The 19,851-nt window shown below is 39.8% G+C and overlaps 1 protein-coding gene across 3 annotated transcripts in view; it reads right to left on the bottom strand.

Annotated features, from left to right (window-relative positions):
- Window positions 1-19,851, bottom strand: part of PRKAR1B (protein kinase cAMP-dependent type I regulatory subunit beta) — a 118,662-nt gene that overhangs the window by 47,306 nt on the left and 51,505 nt on the right. For all 3 annotated transcript variants that reach the window (XM_073362095.2, XM_073362094.2, XM_073362093.2), the window contains 2 exons: window positions 6,818-6,879; window positions 5,987-6,033 (listed from right to left, as the gene is read on the bottom strand). In XM_073362095.2, coding sequence (XP_073218196.1) covers window positions 5,987-6,033; window positions 6,818-6,879 — 109 coding nt within the window. The remainder of the gene's footprint in view (window positions 1-5,986; window positions 6,034-6,817; window positions 6,880-19,851) is intronic.

Raw genomic sequence — 19,851 nt, 5'->3', positions numbered from 1 at the left:
GCTCTTAAAAATCCAGCAATATTCATAGACCAGCTGCTGTGTAACTTTTGTTTGTTTCACTTTGTTTTATCTTTATATTTCTACATACAAGGGTGGCTGTGGCCTTTGTAAACTTGCCAATTTTACCCAAGATGTACAGATAAGATTACCTCAGTGTCCACAATATGTCTTTGTACTTGTCTATTATATAATGCTGTAGGAAATACCCTGAATATGATAAATATTCAAGTTATTTAAGCACAAATGCTATTTAGTTATTTGGACAACTGGCAAGTTTTTATTCGGTTTTTCACCATAGTGCATTTGGCTGTTGTTTTACAAGAAGAAAACACCTGAAAATGATTGCAAAAAGAGTTACAACCCTATTAAATACAAGAGTGATCACTTTAGATAAGCGATTACCAACAGGAGAGTGGGTTTGTGGGGGGGGGGGGGGGAGAAAACCTGGATTTGTACTGGAAATGGCCCACCTTGATTATCATACACATTGTAAGGAGAGTGATCACTTTAGATAAGCTATTACCAGCAGGAGAGTAGGGTGGGAGGAGAGAAAACCTTTTGTAGTGATAAACACCCATTTTTTCATGGTTTGTGTGTATAAAAACATTTCTGTATTTTCCACAGTATGCACCCGATGAAGTGAGCTGTAGCTCACAAAAGCTTCTGCTCAAATAAATTGGTTAGTCTCTAAGGTGCCACAAGTACTCCTTTTCTCAATAGGAAGTTGTTATTTTAAAAAATATATTTTAAAAGGGTAGTTGATGGTGGTTTTTAAGCAAAATGTGAGGTTATAAGATTAAAATAATAAACAGGAGGGCAGTTTTATATTTAAAAATATGGATTAGAGATTTCTGCAAGAAACACATATTTTAGCAGGTACTTTCAACATCTTTACTGGAAACCATAATATAAGCCTCACTAGATGCATTTTTGGCATACATCCACATTTTTCCAAGTAGTAGAGCTTCCAGTAGACAGCTGACCCCTGAGACTTAAAGCCTCAAGCCATAATCTAGCTAGCAGAAAGTTATTCCTCATACAGGGCTAGACCATGAGTTAACAATCTTCCCTGAGATAGTGGCAATATGTGCTACCCCTGGAGCAGCCCAATAGGGAGATTCTGACTATGATCTGTTAAGTCACAATCTCTCTCCCAGTCTCCCTGCTGCTCTGGTTGAGGGAGTACACTGTGCCAGGTTTGTACCTGGTACAGATATGCCGCCTCGTGCACTAGAGGCAAAGCCAAGGCTCCATCCTTTTGTGTTTCCCCTCCTGCATTGTGAGTGACACTACAGGTAGTTGGTGCATGGTAGCAGTGGTGCCTTCTACCCCCTTTACTATCTTGTGTGGACATACAAGCCAGGCCACAATCTGGCTCACAGTAAATTATCTTGAAATAATGATCCATTGTAGGACACCGGTGCTGTATAGGCTCTTGTGACTGTTCTATTATTTGACCAACACGGTGATTTCTCTTAAGTCCAGGTAGCAGGGCTACAAGCACTTATTTAGATGTCCATTTTTATTACATTAACACTGCTAGTAGTACACTTGTAAGTCATCATCACTGCCAAAGGGAAGATAATACAAAGACTCACGTACTAGAAAAGAAAGTTTCTCCTCTGACAATCCCTTTGGCCCACTGCTCCTGTCAAGCCGGGTAAAGTACCTGTAAACTGTGTGGTGTTGCATTTGATTTTATTCTGTCACCCACAGTGACCATAGACAGAAAAGTTACGGATTTATAATATTAAGTTATTTGTATTTAATGTTTCTCATTTATCCTCCCGCATATGTAGAGATGGTCAGACATAGTGTTAGACTGTCCTTTTATTTTGTTCTTCATAGATTTGCAAAATTATCCATCAGGAGATTCATCATAACTCTTGTACTTACTAATTGGAGTACATATTTCTATAACTCTAATGATATACTGCCTGTGATCTAAAGAGTTTCTTCCTCAAAAACCTGCATGACATTTTTGCAGGTACCATCTGGAATTTTTAATGATGGCAATTGCCAGTACCATTACCTTGCATCTTTGCATTTGTACAGAAACTCAGGTTCCATGCCAGCCACTGACATTCTCAGAATATATTGCTCCATGGATCCACCATCTTGGGGTCATGCACTTGTCTGTGCTGTGCAGACCACAGGAACACTGAAAGCTGTAGCCCAACACTACTCACATCCCAGGGCTTCCACTCCCCCCAGTTTCCTGCTCTCCTCACTGTGCCTGGAGAGTGACTGTAGAATTTCACACTGCCACCCTCTTCTGCTCTCCCTTCCTGGCTTTATAAAAGCCCTGCCTACTCCTGCCAAGGTGGGTTCCATCTTCAATTAGTGCTTGTCCTCCAGCCTATCAGGTTAATTAGCCCATCCAGTACTTCAAAGGTGGTGTGGGTCAATACCCCATCACATACTCTCCCCCTCAAGATTGCAATCCTCCAGGGTATGGATGCCAAAGCGGGGCTCACAGGTCATCCCACTCCTGCTCTAGTTCACTCGCTAAGAGAAGCAGTTTGCCCTTCTGCTGGTTCTTTTCCCTCTAGAACTGTAGGTCTTGTACAGCTACTTGTAAAGTCTGCTCCATGGCTATCAATTTCTCTTGTAGCCCCTTCTCTTGCTCTGCAGACACCTTCAAAACCCTCTCCCTCAGCATCTGAGTTCCCACTGTATACTGACTGGTCTCACTGTCCACCTCACCTCCTTCAGGTGGGTCTTTGCAGGTGCTTTTCTCTCCTCCAGTTCTTTCTCACCCTCTATCATCACTGCCCCTTCAGCTTTCTCTATGACGGTTGTACAGGCTGCTGTCTACTAACCCTTTCTTCCAGCCCTTAGTCAGGACCCAGCCCTTCCCTCGGCCTTGGTTCTGCTCTTTGTGAGGGCAACGCCCTAATTCCACAAAGGAAAAACAGGCAGCAGCCCTTTTCTTCTCTCTCAACAGGTGGGATGCCTCAGGGCTTTCCTGTCTTCCTGCCTTCAGGGTAGGGCTTCTCGTCTCCATCCCCGGAGGCACATTCACTTTTAATGTATCTCTTCTGACCACACACATATAGCACTGCCTTGGCTGGGCTTCTGACCTTCTGGCTCGGAACCTCTTTTCCATTCTCCGCCCCTTTGGCCCCTGCTCGCTTCCTGGAGAATCTTAAGTAAATATTGCTGCTGTTCAGCTAACTTTGCCAAATAACCCTGTAGGTATATTTGTGCCTCCCAGTCTCCACTGGTTCTCCAGAGCCTGCGTAAAGAGGGCTCAGATCAGGGATGCTGGAACAGTTTGCATAGTGGGGGGTGCTGAGAGCCATCGAACCAAACCATAAACCCTGTATATGATGGAAACCACTTCAAGCCAGGGGGTGCAGCAGCAGAACCCAGTACCCCTAGTTCCAGCCCTTATGGTTTGGACTCCTCTCTGTTGTCTGTCGGCCACCTTCAGTGGGAGTGGTAAATCTGGGGACCAGCTCAGGAGGGTATATCTGCCCTCTGCAAAGAAGGCGCCCATACACGGTGGCTCCATAGTCCCCTTTTTCCTGTCCTTTTCCTACTATGGGTCTTCACACTTCCCTTGTCCTCAAGCTTAAGTCTCTGTCCAGATGCAGCCTACGGGTTAACTAGCGCCTTCTGAGCCACCGTACCCCCCTTCAGGGATGGAGTGAGGAGACACCCCCTCACAGCTCCTAAGCCACTAAATTGCTTTTGAAAATTGTACCCCTCCCCAGAAGCTGCAACTGCCCATAAAACCATCTGATACCTGCACATAGAGGTTACTTTAAATCAGGCCCTCATGTACTCAATAATCAGTCAAAACAATCTTTACATTTAGGTCCCTCCTTGGACCACGTATAGTCAGGATTATGTATGAAAAGGTGTCATTCTCTCAGTAAGAATTTGCTTAACATTGTGTAAAAGAGCTGCTCTGGTGGGGGATCATGGGATGTAGTGGGAGGACGGGGACTAAGAAGCCATCTTCAGTGACAGAAAATGCAGCTAACTATTCCCTAAAACTTCCAAAGGAGGGCAAGGCACTTTTAAGGAGGACTACAGTAAGATTCCAATATCTATTTTGTGCATATTATCATGAAGTCCGTGAGCTTTGAATCAGGCCCTAAATAAATTTTTTAAAAGTAATTTTTACCACACTTCTAAAAATACTGCACTTGTTATTTTCTGGCACTGCCAATGTGGCAATGTTTGCTATTGAGGCACGCTACCCCGCTTGATAGGAACAGTGAGTCACACGGATTTCCTGAGGAGTAACTTCCAGAGGTAGAGTGTGAGGTTTCTCGATTCCCAACAATACCAATTAGACGGTCCCCTGACAGAAACAAACCTCTAAAAAAAAAAAAAAAAAAAAAAAAAAACAACTTTCACTAAAATAACTGTATGCCTGCTGGCTGGATTCAAAATAAATCACTGCCTTCTTTAAATAATCCAAACAGAATTCAACTGGGAGTCTGCATAGCAACACTGCTAATGAGCCAGCCTGTCCTATCTAACAACTGTTGATATGTAAGACGTGGCTTCCAGAGAATTCAATGAGATGAGAAGACTGTACCAAATGAAAGCTGCAAAGGGGGTTGATGTCATACCACTCCTTAGGGTGAAGTTGATCAGACATGCACAGATTAGAACTGGAAACCAGATTCAGAGGGTAGCTTCCTTTCAAACCCTTCCAGACAAAACCATTGCAAACTCTGGTGGGCATTTTGTGATTTAAAAACTCAATTGACACTTCTAAAGAATCCTTGCTTTATCAATACAGTGCATTGCTTGGTTATTCCGATCTAGTTTAAAAAGCAAATTAAGGTTTCTAAAATGAAACTAGCAGCCTGGGGCTCTCTCTTGATTTGAAAAGAAATGCACATGAGCTCAGATAAGTGATGAAAGAAAATATTTTCCTTATGTTTCATATGGCCCCCTCAAGTGAATTCCATCATGGTGGCCTGCGCCACTGAAGGCAGCACGCTTAGAGGTGTGGTTAGGGTTCTAAAGATAAAGTAATTTGCTTGATCATGATACCTTATTATCCTGCTTTGAATGGACAAATAAATGTGGCTGTAAAATATACCATTTATAACATTATACATAAAAGACCTAATGTGACAAAATCTAACATGGTGACCAATCCTGTGAAATGCTGAGCTCCCTCAGTTCAACAGGAGTGGAGAGTCACAGAACATTGCTGGATCAGGCCCTAGGCAAGTAGAATCACTGGAAGGGACCTCGAGAGGTCATCTAGTCCAGTCCCCTGCATTCAAGGCAGGACTAAGTATTATCTAGACCATCCCTGACAGGTGTTTGTCCCACCTGCTCTTAAAAATCCCCAATGATGGAGATTCCAGCACCTCCCTAGGCAATTTATTCCAGTGCTTAACCACTCTGACAGTTAGGAATTTTTTCCTAATGTCCAACCTAAACCTCCCTTGCTGCAGTTTAAGCCCATTGCTTCTTGTCCTATCCTCAGAGGTTAAGAAGAACAATTGTTCTCCCTCCTCCTTATAACAACCTTTTATGTACTTGAAAACTGTTATCATGTCTCCCCTCAGTCTTCTCTTCTCCTGACTAAACAAACCTAATTTTTTCAATCTTCCCTCATAGGTCATGTTTTCTAGACCTTTAATCATTTTTGTTGCTTTTCTCTGGACTTTCTCCAGTTTGTCCACATCTTTCCTGAAATATGGCACCCAGAACTGGACACAATACTCCAGTTGAGGCCTAATCAGCACAGAATAGAGCTGAAGAATTACTTCTTGTGTCTTACTTACAATACTCCTGCTAATACATTCCAGCATGATGTTTGCTTTTCTTGCAACAGCGTTACACTGTTGACTCATATTTAGCTTGTGATCCACTATGAGCCCCTGATTCTTTTCATGAGCACGAAATTTTACTATGTAATCTTAGAATGAGCATCATATTGCAACAGTCTGATTAAAATAAATAAGAAGGGGAAGCAACTCCAAATCGGAGGTTAATTAAAACTTACATCCACTTCTCCTTGATCAATTACATAGAAGTTGTCTCCTTCGTCACCTGGAAGCAAAAATATAAATGATTATTGTTTTCACAATGTCTGCTGGATGGTTATACAAATAATTTCCAATCCCCATATTTGATTCTACACATATCTGCACAGGTTTGCAGAGCTGATTATTTAAAGAGAAAATCATTTCCTCAACATCCATGCCTCGTTTCGCTCATGAACAGAAATATCAAGGGTGATTATTTATATTTTTTTCTCAGTTGTATTAGTTTATCCATTTTGATTTATTTAAAATGAAGGCAAACACATTAGAAACTTTTCATACCCTCAGGATACTAAAATCCTGCTTCACTTGCTCTAAGCTTGCAAGTAAGTTGCCAAATCTGGTAACTATGAACACGATACAGTGAGGTGCTGAGCACTCTCAATGGCCATTGAAAATATTTTCCATCTTTTATTACTCTGTGCTAGAGTCCGCCCCCTTTATTCATGTTGAGTAGTACTTTACTCCGTGGGTAGCCCCCATGTAAATCAATGTGGACACTTTTTTATTAGTATTATCATTATTTATTTAGACTGTGGTAGCACCTAACAGCCACAGCCATGGACCAGAACCCCATGATGCTTGGAGCTGGTCACTGCAGAACAAGGCATTCCCAAGCTCCAAAGAGCTTACAGTATAAATAAATACTTAGATACTTGTGGAATAAGATGTCGCTGCATGTGAGCAAAAATGGTAAAATCTCTGACCCCCTAATTTTCTGAACATCAGAAAGAGTGGCATAAATGATACAATCTGAGCAAATCTGTAAGGGAAAAAGTGTGGAAATTTACCCTGCTGTATGACCGTTTCTCCGGCAATGTGCATAACAGGGAACATGGCATCAAATATGTCACTATAAAAGAAAATGAACAGCCATTGTTGAGTCAAACTTCTTCCTTATTTAGTCAACAGTACTGAAGTCGCTCTGCTTTGTTAATCCTTCATTAACAGATTTTGCAAAGAAAAAGAGAAAGGTTAATTGCAGCAGCACATGGAGTCCCCAGCTGGCAAAACACCAGAAAAGCTAGTTCTGTTGGAGCCATAGTTTAAAACTAAGTCAGACAGTGACTCAACCCACTCATGCTATTTTGAAAGAACTTCCAAAATTTATGTGTACAGACCCATTCTTAAATTAAAGCATTCTACAAACTAGCCAGCTCATACTTTTTATTCTCTAAGGCCAGAATTTTCAAAAGACCTCAGTTCCCTTTTAGGCACCATAAAGTGGCCAGATTTTCAAAACAGCCCAGTGTGTGTCACAACGGAAGCTGTTGGAAACCCAAAATAGAAGCACAGCCCCTTTTGAAAATGAGGCTCCATTTTTACCAGCAAAACCCATTGCACAAAGCAGGATGCATTCGGAAATATAAAGGACTAAACTAAGACAGCATAAGAGCTGGCAAGAGATTACACTTCCAGTGCAGAGGTAAATATATGAAGCCAAATTCTGACTTTAGTTACGCTCAGTGACTTTAGCAGAGTTACTAGTGTGATGAATATTCGGCCAATGCTATGGAAACACTCAAGCTATAGAAGAGCACTGGACTAATTCATCTTTCCCAGACTCTCCACAGCACCATGATTTTAAACATATAGGGCAAGCTTGTCACTTGCCCTTACAAGGCCAGGCTGGGCAGTAAGGGACATAACTCACCCTCCACAATCACTTTAGGCTGCCTGCCCAGGTTGGGGAGAGAGCAGGCCCCACAGAACCACTGCTTCTTCTCCCACACAGGTGGAGGATGAGGAGCAAAGACTGGGTGGAGCCTGCACTATTCCCCCACTCCCGCCGCCAATTCATCAGTGTAAAGGGCTGAAGGAAACCACTTCGCACCACCAGCAAAGGGGAGGAATTGTGACTGGCTTCTCCAGGAGTGGTGCATCAATGTACTGCCCCTCCCACAGAGTGAGACATAAACTCTCCGTCTAGCCCATAAAATGGAGCAAATTCCTCTCAATCACAAATAAGTGAAAACAATGAAGAAATTTAAAAGGTTAAGCAAAATAGCCAGGAAGTCAGTAACAAACCTGTGGTGGATTTCAATCCCTTATATGGGAAATGCACATTGTAAAATCCCATTATGAGCTTGTTTCCTGTCCAACAGTTCCACAATCCACTCAGATGCAGTTATAGGAAATGTTCACTCATTACTCAAGCTGGGCATATCTTTCCTCCTGAGCAGTCAGTATGTTTCCACTGCTAGGGCTAGATGGTATGATGAGCATGCAGTCCTGTGTAGGGGGCAGTGCAGAACTGTACCATACCTAGTAGAGAACTGGCAAGGATTGTGCCTCTCTTGGACCTCCCCAGTGTGCCCACTGGTGGTGTACTCTCAGTAGCTCTATCTTATGCTGGGACCAGGCAGAATGGGATCAAGGATCCTCAATTGGCTCCCTGTGTTACCCCGATTTCTGTGCCCAAGCAGAGATCTAAGAGCCCACTTCTGCAAGATGTGGAGAGCTCTCACTAGCATTGAAGGCACTTTGTGCTTCAGAGGATCAGGCCCCAAAAGATTATGCCACTAAATAGAGAAATCAGAACGTGGACAAAAATAATCAAAAACAAAATGTGACTGAACAGATTTGGAAACCATTTTTGGACTAAATACAGAGAAATAACCATGCACAGTGTCAGCTTTTTATCTCTTGTTTGAAGGTTGTGTTTTATTTATATCTTAACAACTAACTGTACAAATAGTGGCTGATAAATTATGTATAGCACTGCACCCTTCTCCAAAATGGTTTGTTATCAGATTTCTGAACATCTCTTCCTTTTATCAAAAATGTTTTCAAACTCCTAGGTTAAAAACTACTGCTAACCCTCTGAAAATCAGCCTCTTTTAACACGTCTCAAGTTGGGCCCCCCCAAAAACAGAGGCACACAATACCTCACAAAGCCCTTCTGAAAATCTTGGCCTAATAACCTACCAACCTCATAACTTCATTGCACCAAAACTGACCTTTGATTTAATTTAGGCTACTTGGAATTGATGTTGAAACAACAGATATAATTTACTGACTTTGATTTACAACATACAAAATAGACTAAAATAAAAAAAACTGTTACCCTGAGAGAGCATGCCAATTATTTTATTTTAAGTTAAAAAGTTTGGTCATGATCTGTTCAAGCTGGCATTTGAAAATACAACACTAATTTTTTATCAATATATATTTTCATGTTCAATATGCAATTTCATGCTAGAAAAACCTGAGGAGGAGTGATGTGTAGAAAACAAAGCTGGTTTTAAAAAATAGATGAACTGAGGAAAACTAGTGGAGCTCACTAAAGAGATAATATGGTCACGGCCCAGATTTTGACCTTCTTCTTTTTGCTACAAGGTGTACATGTTATTTTTAGAATGGTTCACAACAGTCTTTTGTCCATGAAAGGCATAAACATAATGTTATAAACAGCCCTGCCTGTGTAGTAGAATTGTAACAGATGTGTGGAGGGGACCTGAATTTTTGTTTCCAAGTTGCTATTATTTATATATATTTAAACATATACACATAAATTCCTCCAAACAAAATTTCTTATTAAAAAAACAGTATGTGGTTGTTTAAGTGCATACACTGCAGCACGGTAACACAATGATATAAAAAGCTAGGAAATCACTAGCTAAATCTTCACCCAAACTTTGAAACCTACTACCGTACCATGATTTCATCTCCATATTACTTTCCCTATCTACTGCACCCACAGCACATGACTCCACTCTCCACCTCTTCACCAAATGCTGACTCCAGCTAAGTTCCCTAACGGTACAGAATGCTGAAGTAGATGGTTAGTGTGCATGGGGTAGATTTTTACTAAATGCCTTTGTGTATCAGTGTGTGGTGTGGGAGAATTGCTAACAGACGGGATTATTTGTTTTTAAATTTATCCTTTGTAATGTTCCTAGGTGTATTATTTAGGTGATGGAATGAGGATGTAGGGTGTTGTGTTTGGGTTTTTCAATTCAGGATATTGGTGGTTGGAGTCACAGGGCTGTCTATAAATTACGTAACACATTAGGTGGTAGGTGGGTCCTTAATTTTGCATGTTTGTTTCAGTGTCACAGGGGCTGGTGGGTCTTCAAAATCTCCAAAAAATGTGTTATGTTATTTATGGACAACCTCTAAAATGTGGAGGGAGAGAGGGATGCCCAGTACCTCTTCATCGAGGCACCTACACCTGAAGGGCTCCCCCAGCACTGCTGTCTCAGCTCCCTACACAATATTTCCCTCAAAGCATCCTAGCTCACTCATCTCTAATGTCAATATTGCTTCTCCTCAGCCTTTTACTCCCCTGTCCCCAGGGGGAAAAGCTTTAGGTCTATTCTGCGGCTCTTCCACAGTCTCTACTGGCTACCTCTTGAAAAGGTGAGTTCTCATTGCTACGGCAGTTGGAGCCAAACCCAGTGCTCCAATCAGAAGGCTTTGGGGGCAGTTTTTGGTCTGGAACCACTGATGCAGGTGGGACTGTATGTACATGAGGCTCCCATTGGCACTGCAGGGAAAGACTGACAGGACTGGGGGGAGGGATAGCTCAGTGGTTTGAGCATTGGCCTGCTAAACCCAGGCTTGTGAGTTCAATCCTTGAGGAGGCCATTTAGGGCTCTGGAGCAAAAATTGGGGATTGGTCCTAGTTTGAGTAGGGAGTTGGACTAGATGACCTCCTGAGGTCCCTTCCAACCCTGATAGTCTATGACTCAGCCACCACTGATAAACTCCACAGAGGGTTATGCAGATTTAATTTTTAGTAATTTTGTGATAATACAATCTAAAATAGTAAATGAAATTACAAGCAAAGATTCTGAGCTGCACATAATATAAAGTTTGATTATTAACTAGTCCAACAAGGTGAAACTGAGGAATATGTTTAGACCTGAAATCTCTATCTATTCCATCAAAAAATGCCATCTGTCTTGTCTCGGAATATCAAAATTTAAAGGATTTTTTTAAAGGGTTGCAGATATCAAAGACTCACAGCAAGTTTTAACATGTCGAGGGTTTCCATAAAGCATACAAGCGGATTGCAAATAACTGAAGTCAGATCTGAGACCAAAGGGCCTGATTTCTCTGCTGGCTTCCACCTTATATATGTATCTACCCCTGTACAAAGAGGGTCAATTTCTCTGCTGGCGTAAGTGAGCAAAATTCCACAGAAGTCATTGGAGCTGCACCCATTTACACCAGCAGAGAATCTGGCACAGTGAATGCCAAGTGGGTAGAACACACTACACCATTTTGATTTGGTAGTCTTTCCCACCCACCTGCCCAGGTGTAAAGCACAACAAAAGGTGAAAGGCAGCAGGAAGATAGGCCGAAGAGATTTTCTTTATCATGAAAAAAAAAATGGTAAAAATAAATAATCTCATTTGCTGTTGCAATGAGGTTATTTTGAATCAACACAGAAAGTGAGAAAGGAAAAAAAGCAATGTCTACTGTAGGTTACGCAGTGCTGGCAATAGACAATTGAGAACAAGCTTGTTGAAGTCAAGTGAGACAACAGGATTTCAAACATTTCAAAATCAGACAATGGCAATGGCTATACAACAAAACTATGGAATGTGATTTATCGGTTTCAAAGTCGGATTTGTTTTCAGCCCTTACTATGGTGAGTAGATAACACAAAAAGAAGATGGAGATAGATAAAATGTATACATTGTAGAGAATCCATGACACAAATGGAAAAGCCTTGTTATACCTTCAGGTATTGTCAGACTTCAAGCAGAATTATTTCATTGTGTAGGCAAACAGAAAACATTCAATGTGTGTGTGCTATACATACTTTCTCTTCCTTTATCACTTTACCAAAAAAATCAATATTATTGAGGGTAGGTTTGAAAAAATATTAAGCTGATCAGGCATAGTTCCATAAAAACTCTACAACACTCTCTCAGCATAATACTTGTAAAAACCAGTATCACTTCTTACTCAGTTGTGTTGAGCCTCCTTGTTTTCATATACTAAGAGTTGAGCAAACGTGTTCCATGGTAACCCTGCATTTCAAATTCTTCGTTTAGTCCTATTCTGTTATATCCAAGTATTATAGTAGGATTTTTGTCTTATTTTGTTTTTTTCTTTTGTAAGACAGAGTACTGAGCTCATCTCATTAATGTTCATACAATGCAGACTTGGACAGTGCTTTACGAGCACATAGAATGTGAAGGTTCCTGGCCTGTGCAGCATACCATCTAAATATAAGGCTTCATTCTATTCTTTAATTATTCTTGTTTGTCTTCCTGCTCCCTCAGGTGTACAGGGATCCACCAGTTTCTGCCATTTATTTTAGTCTTGTGCTGATCTGTTCAGGTTTCAGTTTTGTGCTGATCTGTTCAGTGCTGCAGCTGTGTCGGTCTCAGGATATTAGAGAGACAAGGTGGGTGAGGTAAAACCTTTTATTGTCACAATTTCTGTTGGTCAGAGAGACAAGCTTTCGAGCTGCACAGAGCTCATCATCAGGTCTGGAAAAGTACTAGGAGTGTCACAAGTAAATACAAGATCCAACAGATCGTTTAAGGTAAGTAGTTAGCACATATTCTAAGGGAACATTTAAGGTGAAGTGACCCTAGGGTTGTCAATTTTGGTTGGACACATTCCTGGAGGTTTCATTACCTGACATAATCTTTAATTCAAGATTAATCTTTAATTCCAACTCTCCAGGACAATCCTGGAGAGTTGGCAACACTAACTGGCTAGTTAACATCCATATAGTCATAGGACAAAAAGGGGGGGTTAGTTTACAGACTGTTGTAATAAGCCATAAATTCAGTGTTTTTATTCAGACCATGATTTTTGGTGTCTAGCAGAGTTATGAATTTAAACTCCCAGGCTCATCTTTCAAAAGGGTTGTGCAGGTTTCCTTTGAGGATGAGAACTGATAGGTCGGATAAAGAGTGACAGCACTCTATTGATGGAGGTTACATACTGTAAGAATGCACCACTGCTTCATTTTGGCTGCAGGCATACTGTACTGGATCTTTTATTTAGAGAAGGCTCCAAATACATTTTTATTAGACGCACAGAAGGACATTGTAACAAAGTCAAAGCCAGTATTTGTATACATCGGCATTCTATAAGTATCCCGGGGATGTGTTATCAGAATGAAAAATCATATACTTTAGGCAAAGTAGGCCAAGTTCATCTCTAGTGTAACTAGGATGAGGTCAATAGATTTGACTCAACCAAAGATAAATATGGTCCTATGCACTGTATATGGGATTTGGGTTTTTTATGATCTAACCATCATCATGAGTTTACTACTTTCCTTGTTTCTTTATCAAACATGCTTAGAGAAGTTGCTTGCTAGTCTAAGACAAGCAAAATATTTAGAATGAATCTCTAATAGAAAATTGCTTTAAAACCATGACAGAAAACCAATATAAAAACATTATAACATCCTAAAACCAAATCTTTTTTATATTTATTTAATATAAAACAAGTTCCACTAATGGTAATTGGCAACCATAAAAAGTTACCATATTTAAGCAACTTATGCTTCATGTACTTTTAAGCATATTTACTCTTTAATTCCAAGCTCCCTCTTCTGGACTATTCCAACTAAGTAAGAAGAGTTACTATATACTATTCATCAGATATAGTTCAATATTCAGATGGTGGGCTAACACTCTTTATAAGTGACAGATCTGAAGATGGTTAATTGCTATTTGCCAGTTTCATTTTGTTACTTTGCTTGGAATTCTTTGAAAATATTTTAGAATACATTGGGATTTCAAATATTCCCAGAGGTTTTCAATTTAATATTAAGTACAAAATGCACTACTAGCCAGTTACATGGGCTAAATACCCTATATGTTAAGAAAGTAATAGGAACCTTGGACATTATTTTAAATAACTATCTAGATAAATTACAATTTACACATAAACCAATACTGTACTATGTGCATTAGCTTTGTACTTATTGTTCAGGATGTGCAGTAGATATAAGTAGATCCCCCTCATCCCCTGCTAATGTTTTCAGCTGGCACTTTATTAACATTTGAGGTGAAAGTTAGATGAAGTTGTTTAATGAGACAGACAAATTACATAGAAAATAAATGATTTTTGTTTGCCAGCCAGATATTTCTATGAATATTAAAGATAAACAAACAACTGACAGAATTTAACCTGTTTTTCTACTCACAGTATGTGTGTGAACAAACTGCGATTGGTACAGATCTACTTATACTCACTAAGAAACATTGTTTACAATTTTTTTTTAACTCTGTGGATTTGTCACAAACATTCAATGTGTGGTATTCAAAATTTGAGTTATGTTTGTTAATTGTGACACATTGGCTAGATTCAGAGTTTAAATTTAATTTACTTTAGTTTCTTGTTTTTAGCTTTCTGCAAAGTAGTTTTGTATGCCAGAAAATTCCCATGGTTATCATCAACTAATTGTATTATCTATTGTTTGCCACCAATTGCTTGATTCTGTAAAGACACAGAGGAAGAGAGAGCCTCTGTCCCATAGAGCAATCCTCCATCAAATTGCGGTTACTGTCCTCCAGAGATTGGACAGTAGTACAGATTTCTGTGGCAAGCATCATGTCAGAAAAACGCATGCTACAACTGATCAGCTAATGTTTGACATGCTCTCCCTTTCTTGACAAGCATGTTACATATGGCTGCAACCATCTCCCACATTTTGTCTCAATCATTTCCATTCTGTTGTGTACTACCACACTTGCAGATACCAAACAGCTAAGCACAATAAAAACATGTATTAGTCTAACCTAAGATTCAATTATAATTTATATTTGGATCAGTGAAATGATTATAAAATATTCTGATAAAGGTTATCTATAAAAAGTGTCAGGTTTTTTCTTTAAAATTGGATGAGTCTAATTTATCCACTAATTTGAGGATCCTGAGTCCTTCCATGCAGGCTTCGGAGCGGAGCCCGGAGCTGGAGCACGGAGCTGCAGGTTTTTGCCTGGAGCTGGAGCGAAGCCAGAGCACAGCTCCAAAGTCCTGCTTCCATGACTGTCACAAAACCACAGATCAGCAACCACTCGATTTTATATTTGCATAGCCAGTGTAGCTGACAGATATGTGCAAACTCATTCACCCACCCATTTTCCTTATCTTTCCCTAGAGCTTCATATTCTCCCCCTAATTTCCTGCACTTCTGGAACAGAATAACTTATATTCACAAAATGAATTAGAGGTCCATATTTTTCAGATGGTCCCTTCTGGGTTTTGTTTCTTGTGTGTTGTGCAACAACAGTTTTGAGTGAAAGAGTTCCCCTTTTCGAAGCTCCAGTAGCTCAATTAGAAAATAAAGGTCAATAAGATCAGATGATATGCATCTTTGTCCTTCAGGAGGGTCAGTATTTCAGTATTTGGACAGATTGGAGGAATGGGGGGTTAAGCATGAAGAAGCACAAGCTGTTCCTCCATGACACTTTTTCATAGCTGTGAATTTGGTAGGGCCCTACCAAAATATTACTAGCAGGAACATCTGGTACTTTTAACCTCAGAGCACAAATCTGCTATGATTTTGTGGTGTTTTAAAAATCTGCCTAGTAAACATGTCACAAATCTAATCTTGCTCCTTCTGCACTCTGCTACAAAAATTAAAAAAGAAAGACCATTTTTAGATACTGGATGCCTTAGTGTATTCTACCTTTCCACAGTGCTACAATCGTTAAGATTCAGGTTTCCAAAGTGCCTTTAAATCTCAAATATGCTGGGCTTTCATTAACGTTGAAAGGGGGAAAAAAGCACTATTGTATATGCCTTACTGAGTATCTGTAGGACATTTTTTAAATACCTTTTTGAAATGGAATATGGAGAACTCTGCAGGCAGTCTAGTACGACAACATCATTAACACTGAAATGTTTAAAGTCATTCTTATTCAGCCTACGCACAATATGTAGTGTTCACACTTTTTCTGCCTAACTCTGCTGACTACATGTTTTCCTTAGTGCAGTAATCATATTTACAGCAGTTTAACAAATAGGCAGAATTATATTTTATGGAGTTAAATAAAATAGGATCAAAACTCAATGCAAACAAATCACAAAAACACACAGAAATGTGTTATACAATCCATGTTGTTTCCCCACAACCACATAACCATCCCAGTTCACAGATTTCTGTTTAATTTGGCCTCTGGCATGACAGAAAGGAATTTTTTGCCCATTTACACAACTCTATGAATCAAACGTTGACAACAGTAAGCTGCTCTTCAATCTGACTTAAAGGTATGCATCACAGAAAAACAGCCAAGCGCTTTGCTTGCTCTATCAAGCCTTATATATAAGCCAGCTATTACATGGCCTGTAGCATACAAATCCCTCCAAATGATAACTTTCGGAAGAAAAAATGCTGAAGACTTGATATATTGCTGAGCCAAATTATCTCAACACAAACACAGCTTTGACATTTATCTCTGAATATACTGAAATCATCATGTATAATTCCTCTCAACAGAATCTTAAATCCAAACTGGATACATTACTCTGGATTGCTTTTGACAAAGCAATTTTAAAATATTGTGCCCATCAAATTAAGAAGGGATTGGTATACATTAGGATAAAGAAAAGATGGCCACAACAAGATTTTGCCTATTGTTTAAATATAGCACTACCAATCACATAAATACACATTTTTTTTAAATGTAGGGGTCAATAGCCTTTATTTGCTATTGTAGGGGTCAATAGCCTTTATTTGTGCTCATGTGAAATCCCAGAATATATGAAAGAAGTTCAGCAGAAATTTCTGCACTAAAGCCCGCTTAAAATAAATCCAATTAAAGGAATCAACAGGAAAAGAAAACTATATGTATCTTGTATCTGGGTCTCTGTAAATAATATTCATATAAATCCATACGCTTAGGTTTATGTTTTTCCATGTGACAGGGATCAGAATTTTCCATAGCACAACATTCTAAAACCATTTAAACCCAACATACCTTTAGAATGAATAACCCAAAATCTTCATACAGTCAACGCTGATTTTTATGTGATCACAAAGGACCAGCCCCCACAATCTTTTACTTATGTGAACAGTCATTACTCATGGTAGTACCATAAGAACTAATCTCATGAGAATGGGTCGGCAGAATCAGGCCTTTAGACCAGTGGTTCCCAAACTAGGGGCGCCGTTTGTTCAGGGAAAGCCCCTGGTGGGCCGGGCTGGTTTGTTTACCTGCCGCGTCTGCAGGTTCGGCCAATTGCGGCTCCCACTGGCCGCTATTTGCTGCTCCAGGCCAATGGGGTCTGCGGGAAGGGCAGCCAGCACATCCCTCAGCCCGCGCCGCTTCCCGCAGCCTCCATTGGCTGAGAACGGCAAACCGCGGCCACTGGGAGCCGCGATCAGCCGAGCCTGCGGATGCGGCAGGTAAACAAACCAGCCTGGCTCACCAGGGGCTTTCCCTGAACAAACAGCACCCCTAGTTTGGGAACCACTGCTTTAGACTCTGAACTCTCTTGGGAGATTGGGGGCGGGGGGTGTATCTTATCTATATCTTTGATATGCTTAGACCTTATCTCTGATATGTCAATTAAATTTATGGTATTACATAAATGTTTTGAAATACAGCAATAATAATGGGGACAATCTTGAGCCAAGCACCCAATTCAAGTAGCTGGCCCAAAGGGAAATCATCCTGTCTCCAGTCTGCTGAGTAGCTGTGGAGCTGCTTCTGAAACTTCAGGCTCTGGCTTGTATGCTCTCCCTTGCATGCCCCCCATGAGATTAAAAAGGAGGATTCATGGAGCTGTCAGTGTCAACTTTGCATCTTACTTCTAGGAAGCTTTCCGGGGAACGAAAGGAGGAAACTAAGGAAGGAAACTAAAGGACTCCATCCATTATCTAATGGCTTGAGATAATATTCAGATGCAGTTCTCAGATCCAGCTACACCACAGCCTATTCAGAGGCAGAAAAGGCAATACTTGTGTATGACAGTCCAAAGAGAGTCATGAAAGCAGAATTTGAAACTTCTGAGGTGCTTCAGTTTGAGACTACATGGGAAATCCCCCAAAGACCATTCAGAAGGCAGACACACAAAGGTTTAAACCTAAACCTAAAACCTAAACAAAAACCCCCCAGACTCATTTCTGTGAAAGCCGAAAGAAGTGTTTATTCGATGAATAAGATAAAGATGGTCAGGAGATAAAGGAAGACAGACTAGATGATCTAATGGTGCCTTCTGGCTCTAAACTCTATAAAAGATGCAAAAAGGAAATACCATATCACAGAAAAGATTTCTCAAAAAGGAAACTAGAGAAGAGAAAGGAGTAACCATTATGCCCTACTAGCAGACAAGTGAATGGTGTTCCATGTGGTCAATTTTATATTATTATACTATGGAGCACCTGTTATGTCCAGAAAAATCTGAGAGCTCCCCTTAGAAAAAAAGGACAGTAATTCTCTGCATTAACAGATTTCAAAGTAATATGGGAGATGGTGTAAAAATATACCTAAAGAAATAAGCATATCAAGAGAAAGACTTTAAAAAACTAGACTACTTAATACATGTAAAGGTCACCAAAATATTTATATTAATAATGAAACCGAACACTGAGCAGATATTGACTTCGGCTAAGGTGAACCTCAGATTTATTGACCTAAGAGGTAAACACTGACTGAGATAAATCCAAGGTCAATATTTACCACCAAGGACAATAAATCTAGATGGCCAGTGAAACATGAAGTCAGTTTATACGTATTGTTACATGCATTCTTTCTTCATCAGAAATGCTTACAAATGTCTTCATTTTGGCCATGAATTTGTAACATGTAACTTTTAAAAGCCTTAGTTCTCTAAGACATAAATAAAGTTAACAGCTTAAAAAAATCTGATGACCACTGATGAGCCAATTTAATCATTTGAGCATGTGAGCATTACTGACCCCTGGAGTCAACAGTAGTGCTTCATCATGGGACTGTTTTCACCCAATGAGTCAGATTTTTCAAAGGCACAAAGGACAGGTAGGGCCCTAACTCAGTCTCTGAAAATTGGGTGCTTAATTCCCATTTGTGCTCTGAAAGTATCCCCCTCCTGGATTGTTCCATATTGTATGTAAAACTCATAACTTCTTGAAGAGATATATTTGTTCAATGCATTACTTTCTGCTCTCAGGAATAAAGGATGTTTAGAATTTGTTCCATAGGTTAAGATATAGATAGATAGGCTGTTGATGTTTACAGGAAGTTTCTAATTGGATTAAAGAAAAACTGCTGGTGGATTATTGCCATTATTTTAGAAATAAAATGGAAAGGAAAATCAGCTAAATTGCATTCTGTTTTCATACTATCCTGAAATTTAAATGGGAAGCAAATAATTTTCTGATGCTTCAGACTGACCTGGGATTTATACTTCTAAAAAAATTGACTGACGAGCCAAATTAAATCTCACCAATTTTTTCACCCAGTCCTGCAAACTCTTAATCATGCAAGTGATATCAATGGGACTAAAGCACATGCTTAATTGCTTTCCTGAAGGGAGATAGATTTAAGCACCTGCTTAAAGTAAAGAATATGCTTAAGTACACCTTGCTGAATTGGAACCTTTGACTGCTATAATTTAAACTGTAATTTTATATATATTAATTCCTTCTGAATAATGGTCCAGTTACAAGAAACATAGCAGTGAGGAAGGAAAGTAAAAGCTCAAGGGTTTAGGTTCTGATCCTGCACAGAGCATCACATGCTCTTTACACTTCAGTGGTGCTTCACATGACTGTAGGGTTCTGCTCACAGAGAACAAATGCAAGATCAGGGCCTTAGTGAATATTCTGAGAGGCCTTCCCATTTTATTTTTGTTCTGGTAAATTTTGTACATGTTTCTTGCACAAAGATTACAGGGACATTTCTATAAATCAAAA

Source organism: Lepidochelys kempii, chromosome 10 (assembly GCF_965140285.1).
Source record: "Lepidochelys kempii isolate rLepKem1 chromosome 10, rLepKem1.hap1, whole genome shotgun sequence".
NCBI lineage: Eukaryota > Metazoa > Chordata > Testudines > Cheloniidae > Lepidochelys > Lepidochelys kempii.
The sequence above is the reverse complement of the archived record's forward strand: the minus strand, read 5'-3'. Positions and strand labels throughout refer to the sequence as shown.